This window comes from Marmota flaviventris, chromosome 20 (assembly GCF_047511675.1).
Source record: "Marmota flaviventris isolate mMarFla1 chromosome 20, mMarFla1.hap1, whole genome shotgun sequence".
Classification (NCBI taxonomy): Eukaryota; Metazoa; Chordata; class Mammalia; order Rodentia; family Sciuridae; genus Marmota; species Marmota flaviventris.
The window spans coordinates 10,051,272-10,075,891 of NC_092517.1; the positions used below are offsets into that span (position 1 = coordinate 10,051,272).

General features: G+C 45.9%; 1 protein-coding gene across 1 annotated transcript in view; it reads left to right on the forward strand.

Annotated features, from left to right (window-relative positions):
- Itpr1 (inositol 1,4,5-trisphosphate receptor type 1) overlaps positions 1-24,620 on the forward strand; it is a 306,399-nt gene that overhangs the window by 131,024 nt on the left and 150,755 nt on the right. Inside the window, exons 11-24 of the mRNA XM_071605917.1 lie at positions 449-544; positions 1,862-1,906; positions 5,686-5,840; positions 10,916-11,015; positions 11,596-11,756; positions 12,391-12,532; positions 13,817-13,975; positions 16,311-16,483; positions 17,611-17,730; positions 18,849-19,043; positions 20,854-21,105; positions 21,792-21,933; positions 22,619-22,799; positions 23,861-24,048. Coding sequence (XP_071462018.1) covers positions 449-544; positions 1,862-1,906; positions 5,686-5,840; positions 10,916-11,015; positions 11,596-11,756; positions 12,391-12,532; positions 13,817-13,975; positions 16,311-16,483; positions 17,611-17,730; positions 18,849-19,043; positions 20,854-21,105; positions 21,792-21,933; positions 22,619-22,799; positions 23,861-24,048 — 2,109 coding nt within the window. The remainder of the gene's footprint in view (positions 1-448; positions 545-1,861; positions 1,907-5,685; positions 5,841-10,915; positions 11,016-11,595; positions 11,757-12,390; positions 12,533-13,816; positions 13,976-16,310; positions 16,484-17,610; positions 17,731-18,848; positions 19,044-20,853; positions 21,106-21,791; positions 21,934-22,618; positions 22,800-23,860; positions 24,049-24,620) is intronic.

A 24,620-nucleotide genomic window follows, 5' to 3' on the forward strand; every position in this document is an offset into this window, starting at 1 on the left:
CAATCAATTGGCCCAGACAGAGATTTGTGTTTCTGAGCACAGGCCTGACCGTGTGTTCTGGCACAGGAGGATATGCAGATTGCTTTGAAATTTCCCCATGAAAATCCTTTTTATCAGCTGTGTGTTTTGTGGATGAGTTTCAGAATCTTTTATTTCATGAGCATTGAGGTAAAGAATCTGAAATCCATTGAAGCTTTTACCCCAAACACTGCATGTTAACTGGGAGACTTTACACCTTCTCTGGAAAAGTATCATTTTAATACTTTCAGGTGTTTGAATTTGAATGTTACATGTGACACTTGCAGTAGGTTTGTTGGAAGATACTGATATTTTTTTTTTCCAACTCGAAAATGCCCCTTTCTGAACTCAACTTGTGATGTCACAGATCACACCAACTTGGTGTGAGCTGGCATTTCTCCGACTCACTGATATTTTCTAACTCTCTCAGGTAGTCCAACATGACCCGTGCCGAGGCGGAGCCGGGTACTGGAACAGCCTCTTCCGCTTCAAGCACCTGGCCACAGGGCACTACCTAGCAGCGGAGGTAAGTGGCAGCCCTGGGTTGTTCGCTTTGAAGCTGAGGCATCCGGTTTACGTTCCCGACTCACCTAGTAGATGGAGGCTCCGGGTTCTGTTCGGTCAACTTGCTTTTCTGCATCCTTCTGCCTCATTTCCCTAGAAGAAAAGATACAAAACTGACTCACATGTTTAAGAACTTGGCAGGGGTTTTGATCAAGATGTGGGGAGAAAGCAAGTTAGAGAATAAGGCTCTTCTGTGTTTGGACGATGATCTTTGTATTTGCCCTGGGATATTTCCCTGTCCTCACATCTCATCTGTCAGCCCCACTCCTGTCCTGAGACTAAGCCATAGTGGAAACGTGGTATATAAAGTCAGAAGCATTAAAATGCATCAAGAAATGGACAGTTTTAGGAAAAAAGTCTGATTATTCAGAGCCTTAGTGAAATAGAATGTCAGAAATCAGAGAAATTAACTTGACCTTATGTGTCTATAAAGGGCCTCTGATACAAGGATAGGAGGAATTTGCCTTTTAATTTTTATATTAAATGAAGGAGCTGTCCTACTGCATGGCAGATGTTGAATCTGTCTTTGGTCCTGCTGGATCATGTATGATGCAGATTCATGTCAGATTCTACTTGTGCCTCAAATGACCCCTCCTGTTACCTGGTCCACCCAGCAGGACTGCCCAGAGATTTCCCAGGGGGCATAAGGGTGTTAGTATTGCTTGTGTGGCTGACCACCCCCCACCCCACCGCTCACCCCTCACCCCCGGAATGGGGACTCTAACCTGTGACTCCCTGGGGCACCAGAGACTGGAATGGACCATTGATTTCAAAATATTTAACCAAAGACCAAGAAGGCTAAGTTGAAATTCATAATGGAGCCTCAGGGAGTTACAGACACAGCTAATCCATCGTGAGAAACTTTGATTACCTGGTTTGCTGAAGATCAATGGTGTTTGCTTTGTATGTCTTGAGGTGAATGTAGCTCTTCTTAGAGGCCTTCTTTTTCTTTTTAACTAACAATCAGCGGGACTGTCAGTGACCGTGTATTGATCTTTTACTCACTGCAGGCTTCTCCCTGTTGCTTTGCCAGTGACCTGGTGGTGTGTTCCTTGTGTGTACTCAAGAGCGTCCTCTGGTGGCTGGTGGATTGTTCGTGTGTGTCGCACCTGTGTGGCATGTGGTGGTGTTGTGGCATGCTGGTTTCGTGGATAGAGGGGGGACAGCTGCCCAGCTGTCCCAGGATGGCTGCAGGTGTGGACATTTCCTGCAGATGGGTCCCAGTCCTTGTGAAAGCCGGAACGGATGTTTTAATATCCTCATGATTCTTTTTCATCAGGTAGACCCTGACTTTGAGGAAGAGTGCCTGGAGTTTCAGCCCTCAGTAAGTATGGGAAAGAGCCTTCTTGTGTCCGTGCGGTAGGGTGAGGCCAAATGATCTGGAACTCCGTTTCAGAAGCTACCAGGGTGGCCATGCAGCACTGGGAAAGGGGAAAGAGGGTCTCATTCTATGCTTCTGTTAAAGGAAACCATGTCCTCTTATGTCCTGATTCGTCCAAGGGATTGCTGGGCTGTGTGCTCAGTCCAGTGTCCCACTTAGACTGGAGAAACACGTGGCATCTTTTGGAGTCCTCCTAGCCTGGAGATAGTGCTGTGGCAAGCAGTTGTCTTACTGCCGTAAACCTCAATCTGTGACTCTATTTTTCAAGAAATGAGGCTAAATGGATAGTAGAAGTAGCCCATGAGGCCTGACGGGCATTGTGTCTGAGGGATAATTGTCTGACCCCCTGTCCTGCTTTGTGCATGGTCAGGAAAAAGCTTCAAGGTATAAAGTGATTTACAGTGTGATTTGGAATAGCAACAGGAGATGGAGTTTTCTCTGAAGACCATCATCTGCCAGGTCATGCTGATACGTAGGCGCGTGGGGTCCAGGAGTCCATGGTCATGGCTGAAGAAGGCAGTGGCTGTGTTTTATGGTATAAAATAGTTCTCTTGTGGAGTGCTTGGTTCTGGTCTAGGATTGAAAAACAACAAAACAAAACCAACAGTGGCTGCTCATGTGACGTTCTGTGCATATGGTAGGCGATCTTGGGGGTGTTTCTTTTTCTAGAAAAATTTTGGTGAACATCGGAAGGACTTTAAAATAGCACATGAATGAAGGGAGTAGAGGTGGAGTGGGAATTGTGAATTCTGCACTAATGGCTTACCTTCTAGTTGTATTCAGGTGGGAGATTGGCTCTGAAGGAAGTTCAGGAGCTGTCTCTCAGGGCCTCTGCTTGTGAATACACGGTCTTGCTGGGTCTTCTGTTCCTTTTCCTGTTGCAAGGTGGAGCCCCAGGGGTTCCCCTTGCTGCTTTTTGTGCTTGTCACCCTCACATTGGAGGCATTTGGAAAGCTCACCTTGCACAGTTGCTGTGACTTGGAAAGCCCTGGCCTCATCCAGCTTTCTGGCGCCATGTGAGGAAACCCATCCTAAAAGCCCTCAGCAGGTTTTGGGACACGTGGGCACTATGGGGCAGCTTGGACTGACAGGGCTTTCTTTTTCGTATGTCACTTCCACTTCTATCTAGCACCTTCTTAATGTCAAAAGCAGGGACTGTCTCTCTCAATTTGTATGTGGTGCCATCAGGTAATACGGAGCGTCACCTCTGAGATTAGGCAAGCCTTGGCTTCCTGCAGTGGGCGCTGCTATCCTAGTGACCCCTGGGTGCTGGGGGGAGAAGGGCTGCCCTCCTGGGCTCTTGGTGTTCAAGGGGGGACAGGCATTTCTGGTGCAGGAAGAAGTGCCTAGCAATGACAAGCAGGGGGCAGGGGAGTAAGACAGACCTGAGTTTAAATACCAGTCCTACCACTTAGAAGCTGTGCCCCCTTAAACCAGGTACTTTCCCTCTCTGAGCCTCAATTCTTTGCTCTCTACAAGGACATTTTAAAAAGCTGTCTGAGATTATTAGCATTTTTAGTATCTTCACATCCACCAGGTCATGGGCAGAGGCATGAAGGGGGTTAGGACAGGTCTTAAGATGTTCATCTGACAGAGGAGGAAGCTGCTGTTTTGAGTTATCCCGACTCTTCATGCATTTCAGGGTTCAGCAGTCTTTCTATGTCTCATGCTTCTCTGTGCCAGGGAGGTGGGACAAGCTGCAGGGTGGGGTGCAGGTCGGAACTGCATTGCTAGCTAGTCTGAGACGGCTCAGGCTGCGGTCCCATGGGCAGGAGTGTAAGAGGGCCTTACCTGCTCCCCTCAGACCAGTGCCACACCTTCTTCTGCATCTGTGGGCAGGGCTTTAGTTTGGGGAGGATCCTGCACCCTGAACCCTCTTCTTGGCTTGGAAACTTAGAGGGAAAAGCTAGGGTTGTACAGTCGGACGAGGAAGCATCTCACTCTCCTCTGCTCCTTCTTGTCCCCGAGGCTGGCCTCCCCTGCCTCTGGTTTTTTGCTTCAAACAACACTCAGCTTTCTTAGGCTCATTCTGAATTCAGTGGCACCCCCAGGCTACTTACTTGCTCCCAGGGCGAGGAAAAGGGCACCGAGGCTTATTCTGCTCTCTTTTTGCACAAGCACTCTCTCCCCACTAGGTGGCAGGCGTTGACTGCACCTGCAGCGTGAGCTCGGGGAATTTCCACACACGCCAATGGAATTCCACACACATTTTCCTGGAGAGCTGCTGCAGGTCTCTGAGATGCCACCAGCCGCTTGTCTCAAACCATAAAATCGGATCTGACTTGATTTTGAAGGTGGTGTGTGGAGTGATTGACAGGTGATGGCAGTGAAGAGAGAACAGAGGCCCCAGGTCCTTTATCCTGAGCTAAGGGTGCAGAGGTGGCCCAGCCGCATTCCAGCTGTTAATTGAGCATAGAAAGAATAAAGAAGCTTGGGTTCCTTTAGGAAGAGGTGTAGTTTACTAGAGGGCAAAGCAGGAGGGAGGAAAGGAACAGAGGTTGGGGGTATTAAAAGAGCTTTTATTTGTTTGTTTTTGAGAAGGGGTCTGGCTATGTTGCCCAGCCTGGCCTCCAGCTTCTGGGCACATGGGATCTTCCTGTCTTGGCTTGCTAAGCAACTGGAGCCTCAGGTGCATGCCACCAGGCCTGTCTACCCTGCTGTAAGAACTTTTTGGTTCTAACGGACAGAAATCGGGGCTGCCAATGAAAGGAATAAGCAGGCCGCTGCCTACAATCCTGGGTCTCAGGCCCGTGGAGTTCAACTCTCTCACGCCTCTCCCCCCTTTGCCTTTAATTGGACTGGGTTTTCTCCATTCTCTTGTCTTCTTGGGTCCCCTTCCTCTGAGTGGGAAGGAGATATCGCTTCAGTCCGAGAGAAGCAAACTGCTGCTGGGGGGAATGTGGTTTTCCCAGTAGATGTGGGTGGATGTTGTCATCTTGCAGGGATGTCGGGCATTAAAATGGTCCCATGCACAGTCACCATGCTGAGGGGGAGCTTGCAAAGCTCACATAGAGCAAGTACCCACACTGAGCTCGCTCTTCCACGTCCTTGGGCCCATGGGCTCCGTTTTCCCAGGGAAGCTTTCGTCATTGCTCCTCAGCCTGCTTATTAGGGATTTTCTTCTACCTTAGCCACAGTTTAGTGTACTGAGAAAGCCCTTTCTCCCTGCACTGCCATCAGCAGTCCCAGCAGTCCCCCAGTTAATTGCACATAATATTTTTCGGGGCTAGTGACTTCATGTGTATATAATTTTTTGCTGTGATTAAACCACACTGGGATTGCTGCTTATGAACACTTGGATTCAGGTTTCATTGTATTTTCTCTCCTGGGAAAGCAGCTCTTCTGTGTAGTTGGGAGACACCTGTCATTGTAGATCAGCAACTGAGAATAACTAAATCCACCAGATAATTTCCTCAAAGTGCATTCCCTGTCCCCAGCTGCTGCAGGTGGGCAGCTCTCTCAAGGTCTTTACCTCCCTCTTTCCATGGAGATTATTGTCACCCCCTTCACGTGAACATCTTTATTGCAATGCCACGAGGTAGAGAGCCAGTGTTCTCCGCTCAGGTGGCCGATGATCACCTTTCAGGACTGCTCTGAACCTGGTCCTCCTGCCGGCTGCCACCGTTCCATTCACTGTGTCCCTCCTGCTCCTGTGGACCTAGGAATGGTTATGGTGAGGGCTTTGGCATACACAGGTCTTCATTGGATGACTTTGACCACAGGTGGACCCCGATCAGGACGCCTCTCGAAGCAGGTTGCGAAACGCCCAGGAAAAGATGGTCTATTCCCTGGTCTCTGTGCCCGAAGGCAATGACATCTCCTCCATTTTTGAGCTCGACCCCACCACGCTCCGTGGAGGTGACAGCCTTGTCCCAAGGTATGATTTAAGTGTTGGTTAATCGAACAAGAGGATGGGGGGGGGGGCGTCAAGGCAACCTGGTCATGCTTCTTGGAATCCAAATCCTAATGGCCTTTTCTTTAAGCCTTTATAAAGGATTCGAACTGGCCGCCCAACAGGGCACCTGATTTTCAAATGGTCAGCAGTGGTAAGTTCTCTACAGTTGGATAAGTTTACCATCTGTAGGTAACAAGCCAGACCTTAACCCTTAGTGGCACATTATTGCCCGAGTTCCTCTCTCCCTCCTTCCCCAAACCTGGACCACCTCTTGATCAACTGAATAAAAACTTGAAATTTTAGAAGACTAACTACTGAAATTCACTCTGTGTGTCGTTAAGTTTTACCCAAAGTAATGAGAAGTTAGATCAGCATTCTTTAACTCTTCGATTTAACTCTTGTCTTTGTTGCCTAAGAATGCATTTTTAATTATGTTTCTTACTGGGGCATTTTAACTAGGTATAATAGCAGGTCTCATTGTGACCCATTCATACTTGTATGTAACATAATTTGTTCCATTTCATGCCCGAATACTCCCCTTTTCTTCCCCCCACCCTGCCCCCTTCCTCTATTCTCCTGGTCTCCCTCCTAGTTATTTATTTTTAATTGGTGCATTATAATTACACATAAAATGGGATTCATTATGATACAATCATGCATGCACATGGCACAGTTTGGTGAGAATGCATTTTTAAATAACTGGACTCTAGATGGGACAAAAGCCTATTCTTAAGGTGAACAGCAATATTATTACTCATAGCTAACATTTATTGAACACTAACTATATGGCTGGCACAATGCTGAGTATGTACTTATATAATTTTGTCACTGCAAGAAATTCTGCCAGATGTAGTATCCACACTTTATCTATATGGGCTCAGAGTCAAAGCAACTTGTTGCACATCAGAGTGTCTCAGGAGAACCCAGATCTCACATGTCTATGTCAGGGTCGTGGGGGCAGCGCCTCTAAGTCTTCAGCACAAGATTGGTGGGTGGGAATGTCCCTGGTGCTGGTGGGCTCAATGTCGGGCTCTCTCAGTAGTTCTTGGTGTTTCCTTCCTCATGGAGGCATTGTAGCTTTCCTGCTCAATGAAGCTAGCTCATTGTGGGTTTGATTTGCATTTCTCTGATGGTTGATGATCTTTCCATGTGTTTGACTACTGGTCTGTCTTCTTTGAAGTAATATCTGTTTGTATTTTTTGCTTTTTTTGTGGGGGGAGCAGGTACTAGGGATTCAACTCAGGGGCACTTAACCACTGAGCCCCATCTCCGGCCCTGTTTTGTATTTTATTAAGAGACAGGGTCTCACCAAGTGGCTTAGCACCTCACTGTTGCTGAGGCTGGCTTTGAACCTGCAATCCTCCTGCCTCAGCCTCTCGAGGTGCTGGGATTACAGGTATGCACCACCGTGCCTGGCCCTTTGCTGTTCTTTGATATTTAACAACTTCAAGTTTTATGTCTTTATCATTGAGTGATAAGCATTCTTTATTCAGCTGTAAATACCTCATCAGATAAATGACTTGCAGATATTTTCTCCCATTTTGTCTTTTTATTTCCCTGATGCACGAGAGTTATAAATTTTGTAGAAGTCCAATGTATCTGTTTTACTGAGCTCATGGTTTTGTTTTTGATCTAAGCTCTCAAAAATCGATGGTAGCGTTTTCTTGTAACGGTTTTGAGTTTTCATTCTTTGCACGTAGGTCTTTGATTCTTCATTTTTAGGTCCTTTAAAGTGTCTTGGATGTAGGGTTTATTGCTTTTCAAAAGCTTCCTTTCTCATTGATGGCCTCCTTGTCACACCTGGATGGGTATCGGTCTGGAGAACCCACCTGCATTTCAGTTTAAGTGACTTTCTACATGTATCTTCAGTTCTGAAAGTTCTTTAAGGAGTTTTTCTTAGCATCTCAGAAGACAGGACAAAGATGTTCTTATTTTATGCTAAATGTGGAAGTTTGTGAGGGCAGAGAAGAACAGAAGGGTTTGTGTTCCATGGGAACCTTCTTCAGGGGTTCCTTTGGCGCAGGCAATGGGGAACTGGTTGGCCTGTCCCGCTGGGGGCGGGGAATCTCCTTGATGGGGAGAGCGCGAGTGTCTGGATCAGCTGACGGAGCAGCCTTGGCTGGTTGGAGTCCCCAGCCTCTGCGTTCCCTCCATTCTTTTTTGCCTGTTGGCCGACTTTCTTTGTAGGCAGATGTCCTTAGACTGATTCTTGACTCAGAAGCCAAGGAAGGCTTGTGTTCAGCCCCACAGGGGAAGCGTCTGGCACGGTCTGTTCACCTGTGGTCTTGGACTGGGTCTTGGCTTTTACATTTTTTTCTTCATTCTTGCCCTTGGCCTCCTACTTCAGAGCCAGAGGAGAACAAGGCCTCTTATTCATTGATTCCAAGAAAGACCTTTAGGAGGAGCACATTTATTTCTCTCCATCTTAAAGTCATGCTAAATTTTGCTTGAGGATCAGAAAGTATCAGGTTAAATGCATGAACATATGAGAGCTGTTAGTGGGAAGAGCATTTTGGTGGTAGTCACCGATTGAAAGAATCCTTCTGAGCCAAAGTGAGAGGGTTAATGGCCAACCCTGGATATACTAAGCAAGATGATAAAATTGCAGCATGCATAAATCAGATGCATTCATGAGAGCATCTGCTTGGGCTTTTTTGTCCTGGCTCTTTCATATTTTTTAAAATATTCATTTGTTAGTTGTACTTGGACACAATACCTTTATCTTAATTTGTGGTCCTGAGGATCGAACCCAGGGCCTCACATTGGCTAGGCAAGTGCTCTATTGCTGAGCCACAACCCCAGCCCTCTTTCCTGGTTTTTGAGTTAAGGATTGGGAATGAGATTTTAGATTTTAGAAGAATCGATAGCATGCCCTTTGGGTCTTCAATGAAATGTGATCTAGAACTGTGTAGAATGTTACCAGCTAAAAGCTAAGCGCTGTTCTCTGGTTTTGCCTTAAAAATAAAGAAAATGAATCCAAGTCACTCAGAACAACAACAAAACATAAATAAATGCAGATCTCTTTGTTAAACATCTTGTTCCTGTCGTTGAATTTATATTCATGCTCATCAGAGTAAATGCCACCCCGGTTGCTCCTTCTGGCCTGGCTTGCAGGGTTCAGGGCAAGTCTGACGGCAGGCAGAGGGTGTGCACAGGTGTATGTCTGGTTTATCTGCTCCCCTGTCCCCTGTCATTGTTCTAAACTCCTCTGGGTATAAATGTTTTCCATTCTCCCTCTCTGCCCCATCCCACCTCCAGCTGGTACAGAGAACTTGTGTGGTTCTCTGGGTCCTCTCCGTGCCTCTGACTGTCCAGTCCTCTAACTTCTAATCACTTGGTGTACGTTCACTTTGTCTCCCTAAGGGGACGATGATAGGCTCTTGAAGTCAAGAATTATGTCGTATATTTTCTGCTACATCTTCAGAGGAAAAGCATGGTAAACACAAGTTATACTCGCTGTAGGAACAACAACAACAGTTTTGTAAACCCTGTGGAGAACACAGAAGCAAGTAAAAATTACATACAACTCAACCATTCAGAATTTATGACTTAAAATTTTGGTTTAGGTAGTTTTAGGCAGGTTCCTGGGCACACAGAGATGATTGTGATTTATCATAAAATAAGCTAATTTTAACTTTGAGGGATACTAGGAGTTGAACCCAGGGGTGCTCTACCACTGAGCAACACCCCCAGCCCTTTCTATTTTTTATATTGAGATACATGAAAATCTTGCTGAGTTGCTAAGACTGGACTCTGACTTGCAATCCTCCTGCCTCAGCCTCCAAGTCATTGGGATTACAGGCATGGACCACTGCACCAACACTTAACTTTGTTTAAACTTATAAATAACATGTTTTGCACATGTTTCCAAGTAAATTATCATCATTTTAATTGTGTAATATTCTTTTGCTGTACTATAATTAAATCCTCCTTTACTGAGGCATGAGATTGTTTATAGATTTTTGCTATGATATATAATGCTTTGTTGAACATCTTTGTGCCACATTTTGCATCTTAGCTATTATTTCTTAAGGGAGACATGTAAAATTGCCATTGTTAGATGAAAGGACAGGTACATGTTACACAAAGGGTCAGATTCTTCCCCAGTTTTACCTGGTTATACTCTTACCAACTCACCAACAGTGCACAGGAATGGGGTGTGGCTCAGTGGTAGAGCTCAGGCTTAGAGGTATGAGGTTCCACCCCCAGCACCAAACAAAAAACATATACAAGAGAACTTATTCCCCTAAGCAATTTTTGATACTAACTTTTATCTGTCTTTAAGATCTTTGAAATGTGATGGAATAAAATGGTACGTGTGTCTTAATTTGAGAAAATTATATACTGCGAAGGTTTAATATAGAACTGTCATGTTTATCAGCCATTTCTATTTTACTTTTGAATTACAAGTTTGTGTCCTTTTCCCATTTACTTCAGGTTTTTCTTATTGATTTGTAGGAATTCTTTATATGTGTGGATTAGTTAATTGCCTTTCTATGTTATGTGTTATTTTTCTTTATTCAAAATACACATGCGCGCATGCGCGCACACACAGCCATCTACAGAAGATATAAAATTTATCCTTCTTTTAAAAAGGCTTTATACTTTATTACACACTTCAGAAAGCTTTCCTTCATCAAGATTAGCAAATAGTATTCATAATTCCAGGAATTTTGTGATTTCATTTCTTTATTGGTGTATATGGAAATCTCAGTTATTGCCTTATTACCTGTTGTGACAAGCACTAATAGATACTAAGTAAGAACTTCTTGTTGCTCTGTCTCATGTTCCATTTGTACTGAGATGTTTATTCACAGGGTACAATCTTACATTTAGAAATATAGACTGTTACGGTAACCCTAGAGTCCTTATGAATTATTTTCTCTTGTAAGTACATCAGACCATGTGTGACTTGGACCAGAGCCAGGGGCTCCTGAGTCCCAACTGTGTGGTATGCAGGGAGAAAACCTGGGTATCCCTTTTTCTCTTCAGAGAATGTATGCCAGACCCAGGACTGTGGAGTTGTCCCTAAACCCTTCTCTTTTATTACCCTTTAGGAACTCCTATGTCCGGCTCAGACACCTGTGCACAAATACCTGGGTCCACAGCACAAACATTCCCATTGACAAGGAGGAGGAAAAGCCCGTGATGCTGAAGGTCAGACCTGTGCTCAGCTGCCTCCCCTCAGCCCCATGCTCCCTCCTGAAAGGGCTCCTTTGAGCACAGATGGAAGGAAATATACAGAGCTGTGAAGTGGGCTCTTTTTTTTTTTTTTTTTTTAAGCTTTGACAAAAGCATGATTATAGCCAAACTTGAATACGATGAAAAAATTTTCTCTAAAGCACCTGGATGAAGCAAAGTCAGGGCTTTTGAAATAATCAGAATCTTTTATTTATTTATTTATTTGTTGATGGCTTTGTATTTTCTGTCTTTTTTTTCTGTGATAATAAACATTTTTTTTTTAAAATACAAGAATCTCATAGGCTTCCTTTGACAAGTGAAACTGTAAACTGATAATAGTGCCCCTTTCCTACCTGAGTGGTCCCTACGGTACGAGCTTTTAGACAGCTATTAGACATTTGAAGTGCATCCTTCAAGATGTGCTCCTGAATCTCATTTTAATTGCAAGATAGCTCCAAGTTGCTTGGATTGCCCGATACCTGCTCGATGGGTTGTCCACTTAATGCCTTACCTTCTCCACCCAAGATTGTCCTACAAAGACCATCTTGACTTTCAGATTGGCACCTCTCCCGTGAAGGAGGACAAGGAGGCGTTTGCCATAGTCCCAGTTTCTCCTGCTGAAGTTCGGGACCTGGACTTTGCCAACGACGCCAGCAAAGTGCTGGGCTCCATTGCTGGGAAGCTGGAGAAGGGCACCATCACCCAGAATGAGCGGAGGTGAGGGCCCCTGCGTATCCTCACCCGCTGTGGATCCCAGAAATCCCCTGGGGAGTGAGAGGATGGTGGCTTCAAACAGCCATGTCTGCGGTGGCGACTCTGAGTGTCCCTGGGTGGCTTCCATTTGTGATTCCCAGGAATCGGTCATTTTGCATTTGGTTTCTTGAGAGCTTCCACAGATGTGAAGAGCGCCCTCCTCCCACTCTTTCTTCCCTCCACCTCCTTCCATCCTGGGATTACTTTACTAAATGTCAGGGGTTGCACTTACTCTCATGGCTGAAGTTTTGTGAAGATGGTCATCCTCTTACGGAAAACACTGCCTGGTTTCGGTGTCATTCATTCGAGTAAGTGGACCTGGCTGTGAATTTTTTAAAATATTTTTTTAGTTGTGGTGGACACAATACCTTTATTTTATTTATGTTTCTATGTGGTGCTGAGGACCGAATCTAGTGCTTCACAAGTGTCAGGCAAATGCTCTACCAGTGAGCCACGACCCCAGCCCTTGGTTGTGGATTTTAAGAAAACTGCTGCTGCTGGAGTGGATGTCTCCTGTCCAGGTGGTTGAGGAGGCCCAGGAAAGCTTCCAGCCTGTTAGAGGGTAAACACTGTCTCTCCTGTCCTCTTTCCTCCTAAGGTCTGTAACCAAGCTGCTGGAGGACTTGGTCTACTTTGTCACTGGTGGAACCAACTCTGGCCAAGATGTGCTTGAAGTGGTCTTCTCCAAGCCCAACAGAGAACGGCAGAAGCTGATGAGAGAACAGAATATTCTGAAGCAGGTGGGTGAGCTGTGGTGTAGCGGGGATTAGCTGTCTGCTTTCCATAGAGTGAGCGGTGATTGCAGGAAATACGGAGATGGTATCAACTTAAACGTACGTGTAAAGACAAATTTGAGGCAGGAAAGTCGTGAATCCAGGATAGAATAAATATGTGGGAATACATACCAGTTCTCTAAAGTGGTTGGAGATTTGCTTACAGTCTTGTCTCGGGTGTTGCTGGCGTACAGAGCCAAAAGAGAAATGCACTAGTTACAAGCCCCAAAGTTCTTCTTGGGAATCAGGCATTTGGAAGTGCTTTTCCTTTGGGTCTGTGATAGACAAAATTCATGTTTAAACAAGGATTTTCAATCCAAGAATAAATTATATCCAGCTGTTCCAAGTGTTGAGTAGACAAATTAGACATCTGGCTTACTGCCAACACTCAGTTCCACCACAGCAGTTTCTTGAGAGGCCAAGGCAGTGGGATTCAGTGGCAGGACATTTCAGCAATCTCTACGTAGGCCACTGGGCTTACAGATGGACAGTTATCTGCTCTCTTCCCTCTAGCACCCTTGGGATGCAGGGATTAATCTTTGCCTTTTACCGATAAGAAGACAGAATCTTATTTGACCATGATCTGTACTGCTAAGAAGTATCCACCTAGATCAAATTAAGAATAAAGAAAGATGATGTTTACCTTGGTCATGTTGAGTACAATTATGGAGGCACCCAAATGAAGTATCTTTGAAAAAGTGCTCTGAGGTTTTACAAGATGGTATCTGTTTATAGCCTGAACTGTGAGGGGGTTTATTAATTACATCTCATCTGGAATTCTGATTGGTGCAGCAAAGGTCAACCTGTCTTGTAAGAAAGGGACCAGACAGAGTCTCAGGAAGCAAGGGCAATGGCGTCACAGATAGTTACAAAGGCTAGTGAATTTCCCAGAAGGTACAGGTCAGCTGGTTCCCAAGATCAGCATGTACCTGGGTGGAGACCTGCAGACACCTGGGTTCAGAAGCCGACCTGGGGGTGCATCTGAAATCTATATGGGCAGCTCTGCCCTTCACTACCTTGCTCTCAGCAGTGTCCCGTCATGCCTGTGAGGACCTGGAAGGAATGCTGACTGAGCCCCTGATGTCAGTTGGTGGACTGAATGCAGGTCTCAGGCTGTTGACTCGCTGGGGTGGGAAAGCTCTCTGATGGGATGGATGCAGGTGTCCCGAGGTTGTGTCTCTTCCAGACGGAGGGCTTGCTCCTGCCAAGCATCCAGTGACGGCAGTCTGTACTCTTGATTTTCACTCGCAGATCTTCAAGCTGCTGCAGGCCCCATTCACAGACTGTGGGGATGGCCCCATGCTTCGCCTGGAGGAACTGGGGGACCAGCGGCATGCTCCTTTCAGACACATCTGCCGGCTTTGCTACCGGGTCCTGCGACATTCGCAGCAAGACTACAGGAAGAACCAGGTGGGGGTCAAGGGTGATGGGAAGCCACTGTCTCCTCCCTGGAGTTCATGTGCTTTGCTCAGCAGCACAGGTGGTTCACAAGCCTGGGGAGAAGATGTGATATAGAATCCTTAAGAAACACACTGGGGAAACATCACATGGTGCCCCCAAGATAGGTCCAACTATAAAAATCAAATTAAAAAAATAAGAATTTAAAAAATAAGAAAAATAAAGAAATACCAGAAATTCCCCTTTCAGTGAGATTTCTGATTTTGAAACTGATAGGACATTATGATTTTTTTTTTTTTATGGCGTATTCCCTTCCCTGAAGGTTGAGTGGTAAAATGATTATGTTTATGTTACAAGTAAATGGAGTCTTGCCTTCCTACTGCCTTCGAGATCCTGTATCTCTGTTAATAACTTTTCTTTAGTTTGGTGCCAGCTCATATTTTGTGATATCCTAAGCTATTAACTATAACTATAACCGTGTGTGTGTGTGTGTGTGTGTATGTGTCTATGCACACATAATACAATATATTCTCCCCATGAAATAAATGGGGTGACTTCTTGGAGTGGCATTCCAAACAATACTGACATCCAAGGAAACTGAGAACTCTGTGGCTACGTCATGGGTTCTAAACCAGGGGTCATTGTGTGCCCAAGAAGCAGCTGGCAATGCCTAGAGACACTTTTGACAGTTATAGCTGGGGAGTGTTACAGTCACCCAGTTGGTAGAGGTCAGGATGGTATAAGATATTCAGGACAACCCTCTGCAGTAACAAGTTATCTAGCCCCAAATGTTGACAGTGCTGAGATTAAAGCCTGGTGCAGTAACAGATGCCTGTAATCCCAGTGATTTGGGAGCTGAGGCAAGAGGATAGTGAATTCGAGGTCAGCCTCCAACACTTTGCAAGACCCTGTCTCAAAACTAAACACAAGGTGTAGCTCAGTGGTAAAGATCCTTGGGGTTCAATCCCTAGTACCAAAACCAGAATAATAGCAGTAGTAATAATAATAACACTGAGATTAAGAAAGCCTGCTCTGCGTACAATACTATAGATGGAGATCTTACTCTGCTCCTCTTTGCATTCTTGGAAGGAGGATTCTGCAGGCCCCATCGTGTCTGCCAGGCCATGTTGCTTGTTTGTGAGGAAAGTAAACCAGTCCCTCTTGCTGCTGCTGGAGTGGATGTCTTTTCTTAGTGGTTTATGGATCCTGTGCAAGTTGGCAGAGCTGTATCTCTGAAGGCCAGTGAATTCCCAAACATGTACTCTTATTGAGTATATGTGGCCCACAGGCACCATGCTAATCCTGAATTGCCCCCAAAATGTAAGAACTAATAAAAAATAAAGCCAGTTTCAAGAGTCACTTGAACTTTGAGCATGCAATCTTTTTTAATTGTAATTTTTTAATTGGAAAACAAATATACAACTTGGAATGGATTTGAAGCAAATTGTACCATAGCAAACAGTCTTTTTTGGGCATGGAGCTGTTTTTGAATAAAAGCAAACAACTATTTGTAAGAGGCTTCCTTGAGTTCACAGATATTTTTATGGAATGTGATGTGTGAGCCCAAAGAAAGAAGGCCAAAGATGGGCTTGTTTATTTATTAATAGGAAGTAGCCTATTAATATGATCGATTGGCTTAGATATTCCCAACTTTCTTCTATTCATTGACTTTAAAATTGAATTTCTTGCCAGACATGGTTGCACACACCTGTAATCCCAGTGACTCAGGAGGCTAAAGCAGGAGGATTGCAAGTTCAAAGCCAGCCTCAGCAATTTAGCAAGGCCCTAAGAAACTCAGTGAGACCCTGTCTCTAAATGAAAAATATAAAAGAGCTGGGGATGTGGCTCAGTGGTTAAGTACCCCTGGGTTCAATCCCTGGTACCATAATAATAATAATTATTATCTCTGCCCTCCCGCCCCATGTAAGCAAAATGTGGTAACACTGTTCCAAATGTCCAGATAGGCTTTGTCGGTATTAATTCAACAGCACACAGAGGAACAAGGCACAGTTAAGTCCTGTTGAATTAGTACTGAACACAGAGCTGAGTAATAACTTTTGACCTTGTGGAAAAATAAGTCATCTGATTAAAATTTATACCATATACTTCAAAAATCCACATGTAAGTACAAGGAGTTTTGATTAATGACATCTGTGGGGCAGGTTTAGTAAAATAAGAGGTGCCAGGGAGTTGACAGCTGTTGCCCCAGGACAGAAAGCTGGGGAAGGTGACCCTTGGGATCTGCCTGCTAAGGGGTACGTCTCTTCCGGGGGTGCTGCTGCTGTCCTGTTACACGGGAGCCACACTGTCAGTCATTCAGCTGACCTTTCTTTTCTGCCCCTTGCAGGAGTATATAGCCAAGCAGTTTGGCTTTATGCAGAAGCAGATCGGCTACGATGTATTGGCCGAGGACACCATTACTGCCCTGCTCCACAATAACCGGAAACTCCTGGAGAAGCACATCACAGCGGCCGAGATCGACACGTTCGTCAGTCTGGTGCGAAAGAATAGGGAGCCCAGGTGAGGTGCTAGCGGGGTGCATGGGGAGGTGTCTGAGCATCTCAGGTACGGGTTGGTGCTTTTACCAGGCTCGCTGTCCTTGGGGCTGCCAGTGGCAGGTTTTAGTTAGGCAAGTCTCAGGTGGCTGTGGATGATTGGCAGGGATGCAGTAGTAGATGAGGTGCCAGGTGGGATCCTAGCTCCCACATCTTTCCCTGTTGGGGGGCAATAGCTTTCCTCCCCAGTTTTAATTCCCTCACCTGCTCAACAGGTAGTTATGAAAATCAGACACGAGTAACTATTCGTGAAGAGGTTAGCCTGTAATGGATGCAGAGTAAACTGTAATTACGGTTGGCCACTCATTCCCTTTTTGGCACCCCGTGAATACCAGGCAGATCCCACCCCCAGGATATCATCAGTAAGTCTTTTGCAGACGTAGCCGTTGCTGGGGTGTTTTATTATACACTAGTGATTCCTGCCCATTCCATGTCATTCATGTAGAGCTGTCCCCCTTCCCTTCTTCCTCTCTCCACGTCACTAAGATCCACACTGTTTCAGCTAAAGGCAACAGCAGGTCCCAGCATGGCCATTACGAGTGCCCCCACTGGAGAGCTGCTTAGGGCTGCTAGAGGACATGACTGCACCCATAAAAACAACCCGCATCTCACAGGGCCTGCTGGGGGCCAGGAGGGGAGCCAAGGAGGCACTTCCCGTACCCACAGGATGGAGCTCTGGAATTAAACCTCCTTTTCTGTAGATGAGAAAACTGAAGTATAATGAGGTTAAGTGATTTCTCCAAATGACAGTCCCTATCAGCACAATGAGTCAGCACCCTGGCCAGGCTTCCCTGGGCAGTTGAGCCTCAGAGCCTGGCCCCGACCACTCAGGCTCTCCACCACCTCTTCCTGATGTGGACTCTTTCTCCTGCTCTCCTCCTCCTCCTCATTTTGGCCTGATCAGCTCTTCCTTGGCCACAATCACTGCCATCTCTCTTCTATGACTCCTTTGTTCCTTCATCCGGGGTTCTAGTGGTGCTGTGGTTACAGGCACCCTGGCCTCCGTGTGGGAACTGCCTACCTGAGGAGGAATCCGACTCCGCCCGCCAAGCCTCTGCTCTCTCTCCAGTTCTGTTTTCCATCTCTGGTTAGGTTCCTGGATTACCTCTCTGACCTCTGCGTGTCCATGAACAAATCCATCCCGGTGACCCAGGAGCTGATCTGCAAAGCTGTGCTGAATCCCACCAACGCCGACATCCTGATTGAGACCAAGTGAGTCCGAGCTGGGGGCTTAGGGTCAAGCAAAGGAAGGGGTGTGGGTGGAGACGGGGAGGCTCCATGGAGGTTTGTGCCCCTTCATTTCTTGAGTCAGTCCGAGTCAGGCTGGCCGCCTTTCACTCTTCACTTTTCAGCTCTTCTCTGGGTGGTGGTGGGGGTTTGTGGGGTGGCCTCTCGGTAGATTTCGAAGCATCCTGGCTTAAACATCACGTAAGCTCATTGGGGAGCACTAGACAGATGCTAGTTTAATTTTAAGAGGTGAAAATTTTTGAAGTGGGATGAGCAATTAAAAATTTTAAAGGATATCATTAATATTCAGTGTAAACATGAAATCAGTATTGAGAAGAGTTTTAAATGATCACTATTCACAAGTGTTCACTGGTCCATAGATGTTCTGAGTATGGCAGTAGTTTGTCTTTAGGAAGAAAGCAGGCTTTTTTTTTTCGTCTTTTCCCTATATTTTAAGAAGCAGTTTTTCTGGTAAGTATAATGCAACTGTGTGGATAGTCTTTTATTTATTTATGGTACCAGGGATTGAACTCAGGCATCCTCTGAGCTATACCCTCAACCCTCCCTTTTTTTTTTTTTTAATTTGAGGCAGGGCCTTGCTAAGTGACTTAGGGCCTTACTAAGTTTCTCAGGCTAGCTCTAACTTGCAATCCTCCTGTCTCAGCCTCCTGAGTCATTGGGATTACAGGTATGCAGCACCGTGCCCAGCATGGGTAGTCTTAAAAACTGTGTATTTTTTGTTTCTTATGCATAACTTATCATGGGGCTTGGATTAATGCAGTTTTTTAGCTTCTCTGGGGCTGGGTAATTCTTTGCGGTGGGGGATTTCTAGTGTGTTGTGGGATGTTTAGCAGCGTTCCTGGCTTCTACCCATTAGATGTCAGTACAACCTTTCTCTTTCAGTGTGACAACCCAGATAGTCTCCAGACATTTACAGGGGTCCACTGGAGAAGCAGAACCACCTAGTTGAGAAAGAGGTGGAGGTTCTGTTCCATGTGGCTCTGCTGGAGGGAGGATAAAATACGAAACTGCTTCATGTGTGTAATGGAGCTGGATTTCAAAGGATTTCAGAAATAACACCTTCCCCTTCTCCCCATCTCTAGGCTGGTTCTCTCTCGTTTTGAATTCGAAGGCGTCTCCACTGGGGAAAATGCTCTGGAGGCCGGGGAGGACGAGGAGGAGGTGTGGCTGTTCTGGAGAGACAGCAACAAAGAGATTCGCAGTAAGAGCGTCAGGGAGTTGGCGCAGGATGCCAAGGAAGGGCAGAAGGAGGATCGCGATGTCCTCAGCTACTACAGGTGCGAGGGAGACATGGGGGGCTCGGCTGGCGGTTAGGAATATGCTACTTGCTTGTTGGTTGCTCCCAGGAGTCACCAGGCTGCTCGCTCTGGAAGATCGCCCAGCAGAAAGACAAAGGTGGTGTGTTCAATTTAAGAGCATAAGCTGGGCCTGGTGGTACACCCTGATATCCCAGCAGCTTGGGAGGCTGAGGCAGGAGGATCACAAGTTCAAAACTAGCCTCAGCAACTTAGCAAGGCTCTAAACAACTTAGCAAGACCCTGTCTCTATGTAAAACACAAAAAGAGCTGGGGATGTGGCTCAGTGGTTAAGTGTCCCTAGGTTCAGTCCCTGGTACAAAAAAAAAAAAAAAATCAATTTGCAAGCATATGATCTCCTGAATACGTAATTCATTGACAGCGGGGCATGCCGGGGTCACAAGTAGGAGGAAGGCTTGTGAGGGCCTGTCAGGGCCTGGGATCACCCTTCATCACCATTTGTTGGCGCAGCCTGCATGTATTGTGGTAGTTGAGCGTCAGTCTGTGTGGGTTCAGATCCTGACATATGTTCTTACTAGTTTTCTGACATTGACCAAGATTGACTTCATGCTCCAGTTTCTTTATCTGCAGAATAGTGGTGATTGTACCCACCTTTTGGAATGATTACAGACCGAGGAAGACAATGTCCCCATGTGTGCACATATCTCTGCATTACTATATTTATTTGTACACCTCTGTGCGAATATGGAATGAGAACTGTGAACATTCCTACTCCTGAATCTGAAATTAAAATCGGAAACTTCAAACCCTGACATGACGCTCAAAAGGTTTCAGATTTCAGAGCCTCTCAGACTTTCAGATCAGTATAGACTGCAGGTCTTCCCAAGTCTAGAAAACTCCAAGGTCTGAAACTCTGCTCCTGAGCATTTCCAAGAAGGGATGTGTGACCTTTGCTTCCAAATTCTTACAACACTGTGGGGTCTATTCTAGCCGTCACCCTTCTTGTGATCATAACTCCCCCATACTCTCGTCATTCCTGGGATGTTTCCTGTTGGCACATGCTCACTGCCACCAATCTCCACCTTTGTGTCACCTCCCTGGTCCTTAGTGTCACCCTGCCCCCAGCTCTGAGGCTTCTAGCCCTGCTTCCTGAAGGGAAAGGAAGGAAAAAGGAGGGAAGTAACTCATAGATACTTCTAAGAGGAAGAGGGAAGAAAGTAGTGCTTCTAGTATTTTTCTAATGAAATAACTAAAACTTAGCAATTAAAATGTCTTTTCGTACCTCAAGCATTCCAGTTTCTTCCCTCCCATTATATGATATTCATCCCTTCAATTTCTACTACATGCATATGCCCCATAAATCACATAGTTTTCCCTTATTAAAATTTCATATAAATTATACCCTATGCCAGATACCCTTCTAAAACTGGCCTTGATTATTCAATATTGTTTCTGAAACGTATATCGGTGTTAATAGAGGCAGACAATTTAATTTTGACTTGGGAGATATTCTCTTTTATTAATGTACCATCCAAGAGAACCACTGAAGGCCTAGCCATGTTCCTCTGATTATTTTATAAAACACTTGAGGGTAAAATGGAATCAAGTTACAATGTGATTGCCCTAGCACGGCTGGACGCGTGAGACAGTGGTGTCTCCCTTCGCTCTCTGGCGTAGCATGAACTTTGTTTTATTACAGGAGCCAAAGTTGGGTGTAGAAGAGTCACATAGGGGTGTGGGTGTGAGTTCAGATGGCCAAATGTGCCCCCAGGGAAACAGGGCCTGCCTGGATACCTAGAGTGCCAACCCGACGCCCCTTTTCTTTCCTCAGGTATCAGCTGAACCTCTTTGCTAGGATGTGTCTGGACCGCCAGTACCTGGCCATCAACGAGATATCAGGCCAGCTGGATGTGGACCTCATCCTGCGCTGCATGTCTGACGAGAACCTGCCCTACGACCTGCGAGCCTCCTTCTGCCGTCTCATGCTCCATATGCACGTGGACAGAGACCCCCAGGAGCAGGTCACTCCTGTGAAATACGCCCGCCTCTGGTCCGAGATCCCCTCGGAGATTGCCATTGACGAGTAAGTCTGGCTCCTTCCTGTGGAGACCCCAAAACCTCGTGTTTATAATGTTCGGTGAAGCAATAGCTAAGCCACGTGTGATTTCTACTGAATCATGGAAGAAAGATGAAGTTTTTATTTATCTATTTTTTGGCATTGTTCAGTTTAAAGTGAAATAATTTGCTTGGCAAATATTATTTCATTCCTTAAAGTAAGAGATGTCCAGGTGCAATGCTACATGCCTATAAATCCCAGCAGTTCAGGAGGCTGAGGAAGGAGGATCTTGAGTTCAAGGCCAGCCTCAACAACTTAGCAGATTCTAAGCAACTTCGTGAAACCCTGTCTCAAAAAATAAAAAAGACTAGGGATGTGGCTCAGTGGTTAAGTGTCCCTGGGTTTAGTCCCCTGAAAGAGATGGCATGATTGTGTTTTATACCTTTCGTGTATCTCTAATAGTCTCTACATTTGAATGTGTACTGTGTGCTAAGATCAAGGAATATTAGTGAAGAAGTTGGAAACCTTATTTCTATGCTAGTGGGGAGGACGGGAGAACAAGGTCAGTGACTGATGTGTATGTGGTGACGTGTGCTGAGGAGGAAGAGGTGAACCAGGGTGCAGGGATAGAAAGTATCAGGGACGTTGACTTTGGGGCCGAGTGGCCTGGGCACAGCGTGACACAGTGTTCCCTTCCCCTGTCCCTCCTGCAGCTATGACAGTAGTGGAGCATCCCGAGATGAAATCAAGGAGAGGTTTGCTCAGACCATGGAGTTTGTGGAGGAGTATTTACGGGACGTGGTTTGCCAGAGGTTTCCGTTTTCTGATAAGGAGAAGAATAAGCTTACGTTTGAGGTAACGCACGATGTGACCTGTGTGTTTTAGTTCCTTTTTCAGTGGTCATGAAGAACGTTTTACGGCAATGGGGCAGATATAAAATATGTTAGTAAGTGGTGATTTTTGTCACGGTGCTCTGATTGGTGTCATCAAAAAGAATTTCCACTCAGTTTTGTTCCAGCCTAAAACAGAACCAACACCAGCCACGTGGCTCAAGAAGGGTCTTGGAAGAAATGAAGGAAGGGAACCGGGTCATGCAAAATGACAGAACGTGATTCTGTATTCGTGTTAAAAATGTCAGGGAGAAGCACCCTGGGCTGCCATAGATTAATCATTTGAGGAGCATAAATCCTTATTACCTTTGACTTAAAATGTCTCTGGGACCACTTCCGCCTTTTGGGGTTGTATTTCTGAGGATTGCAGTGGTGGTATTCGTGTCCTTGTTGGTATTACTTGGCTTGCTCGGTGTTAGCCTGGGGCAGCTGCACACACTTGGTGATTAGACCAATTTTATTAACTAGTCATCAGAGCAGATTTGCAGCGTTTTGTTTCTCATTTACTCATTAACAGAGACCGTAAGGGAAATACCTGCCTTCTCTTACCATGAGGAAGGTCAGGTGTCTCGTCTATTACTAACTAGTCAACCTCAGGTGGAGCAGGAAGGTGCCATTCCTCTAACGCCACCTTCTTTTTCCCATGGTAGGTTGTCAACTTAGCCAGGAACCTCATATACTTTGGTTTCTACAACTTCTCTGACCTCCTGCGGCTGACCAAGATCCTCCTCGCCATCTTAGACTGTGTGCATGTGACGACCATCTTCCCCATCAGCAAGATGGCGAAAGGAGAAGAGAATAAAGGTAACGATGATGTGGAGAAGCTGAAGAGTGAGTATCTGATGGTGCCCGTACATCTGAGATGCCCTCCCAGCCTTCCCTGTCCCCATCATGCTCTGCCTCGCCTTGTGACATCACGTCCTTCCCCCCTCCATTCCTTCCACTCTTCATCATGAACATTCTCAAATGTTAAGAAAAGTCCCAGGGAATGTTGTGTGAATTCCCACACCCCTGGTGTCGAGTCTCATGATTAGTGTTTTGAGGCTCTCCTGTGCATTCACCTGTGAGAGTCTGTGTCCACTTTGTGGAACCATTAGAAAGTCACCTGGCATTTTCAGTGTTTAGCTCTCAAAAACATACGTGTCCTCATTTGTTCTTGGACCCTGGATGATAATAGTCACGCATGAAACATGATCAGGCTTGTGTCTTGGTATCTGTTTCCACTTTGTGAATAGGAAAACCCCCTTTATATGCTTATTTCTTCCTCTGTTGTAGGAAGAAACATAGTGAGCACATAGTCTCATTTTTCATCTGGTTTTCTGTAGATGTCTCATGCTATTTGCTAAGCCCTGTGCTGTTGCCGTTTTGCATGCATAATAATGCTGTTTAATTCTGTTGTTAGTTCTTATTCTGCTTTAAGGATTGGGGTATACCTTAGGGGTAGAATTCCTAGCTTGCACGAGGTCCTGGGTTTGATTCTCAGCACCACACACACACACAAAAAGACTTCTCATTTATATGTGAGAAAACTGAGGGATGATATGACGTCCCCATGATCAAGCAGCCTTTGGGAGCAGTGCCAGGTTTCGTGCCTGGTTCGTGCTGAGATCTTACGTACTTTGCACATTAACAGGCACATATGTTGCTGAGGAATAAAACTTGGGGGTGAATCCATGTCACCCACGGGGGGGCCAACAAAACCCAAGTTTTTTCCATTATTCTCAGAAGTCCTCAGCTTTGGGGTGGGCACCCACCTTTTCGGTTTCCTGGGGTCCCGAGAGTGTTTTGGAAGGGGCCAGGTTAAAGGACCTGTTAAGAGCGCTCCTGCCCCTTGCCAGGTGCTCAGGGAACTCTGCAGAGGTCTGACCCAGGTCTGTCCTGGCCCTTCCCAGGCAGTAACGTGATGAGGTCCATCCACGGAGTTGGGGAGCTGATGACCCAGGTGGTGCTCCGGGGAGGTGGATTTTTGCCCATGACCCCCATGGCCGCTGCCCCCGAAGGCAACGTGAAGCAGGCGGAGCCAGAGAAGGAGGATATCATGGTGATGGACACCAAGTTGAAGATCATCGAGATCCTGCAGGTATGGGAGGAGGGGCGGGAAGGTGCACCCAGAGGCACTGTTCACTGCTCTCTGCTCTGATGGAGTCAAGGCGTTCTGAGAAGAAACGGGAAAGACTCTTAGCTCTCCCTTGCTTGGAGCTGACTCCTCTTGATTCCTTCACTGCCATCTCCTGCCCCTGCCCAGCACAGCCTTGTCCCTCCAGCCAAACCAGTACTTGCTGGAGTCCCCTTAACTTCCCAAGGTCACTGCCTCCCTGTCTCTGCCTTTTCTATCCCCTTTCCTTGGAATTCACTGATCTTCCTGCTCCAGGTGCCTGAGCTCCCTGTCGGGGATCCTAAATCCGTTCGGGGTTCCACTGATTTTGCAAACTTTCCTCTTTTCTTTATTCCCTCCATTTTTCTTATATTCGTTCATTCATTCATTTGAAAAATATTCGAGCCCAAGCCAGTGCCAAGTCCCTTTATGCACTGGGAAGCCAACAATGAACCAAGTAGATTAAATTTCTGCTCCTAAGGGGCTCATTTGGATAGCAAGTGTAGGCATTATTTTTTAAAAAATCAGTGCTCAGATGTTAAAATATAAAGGAGGGT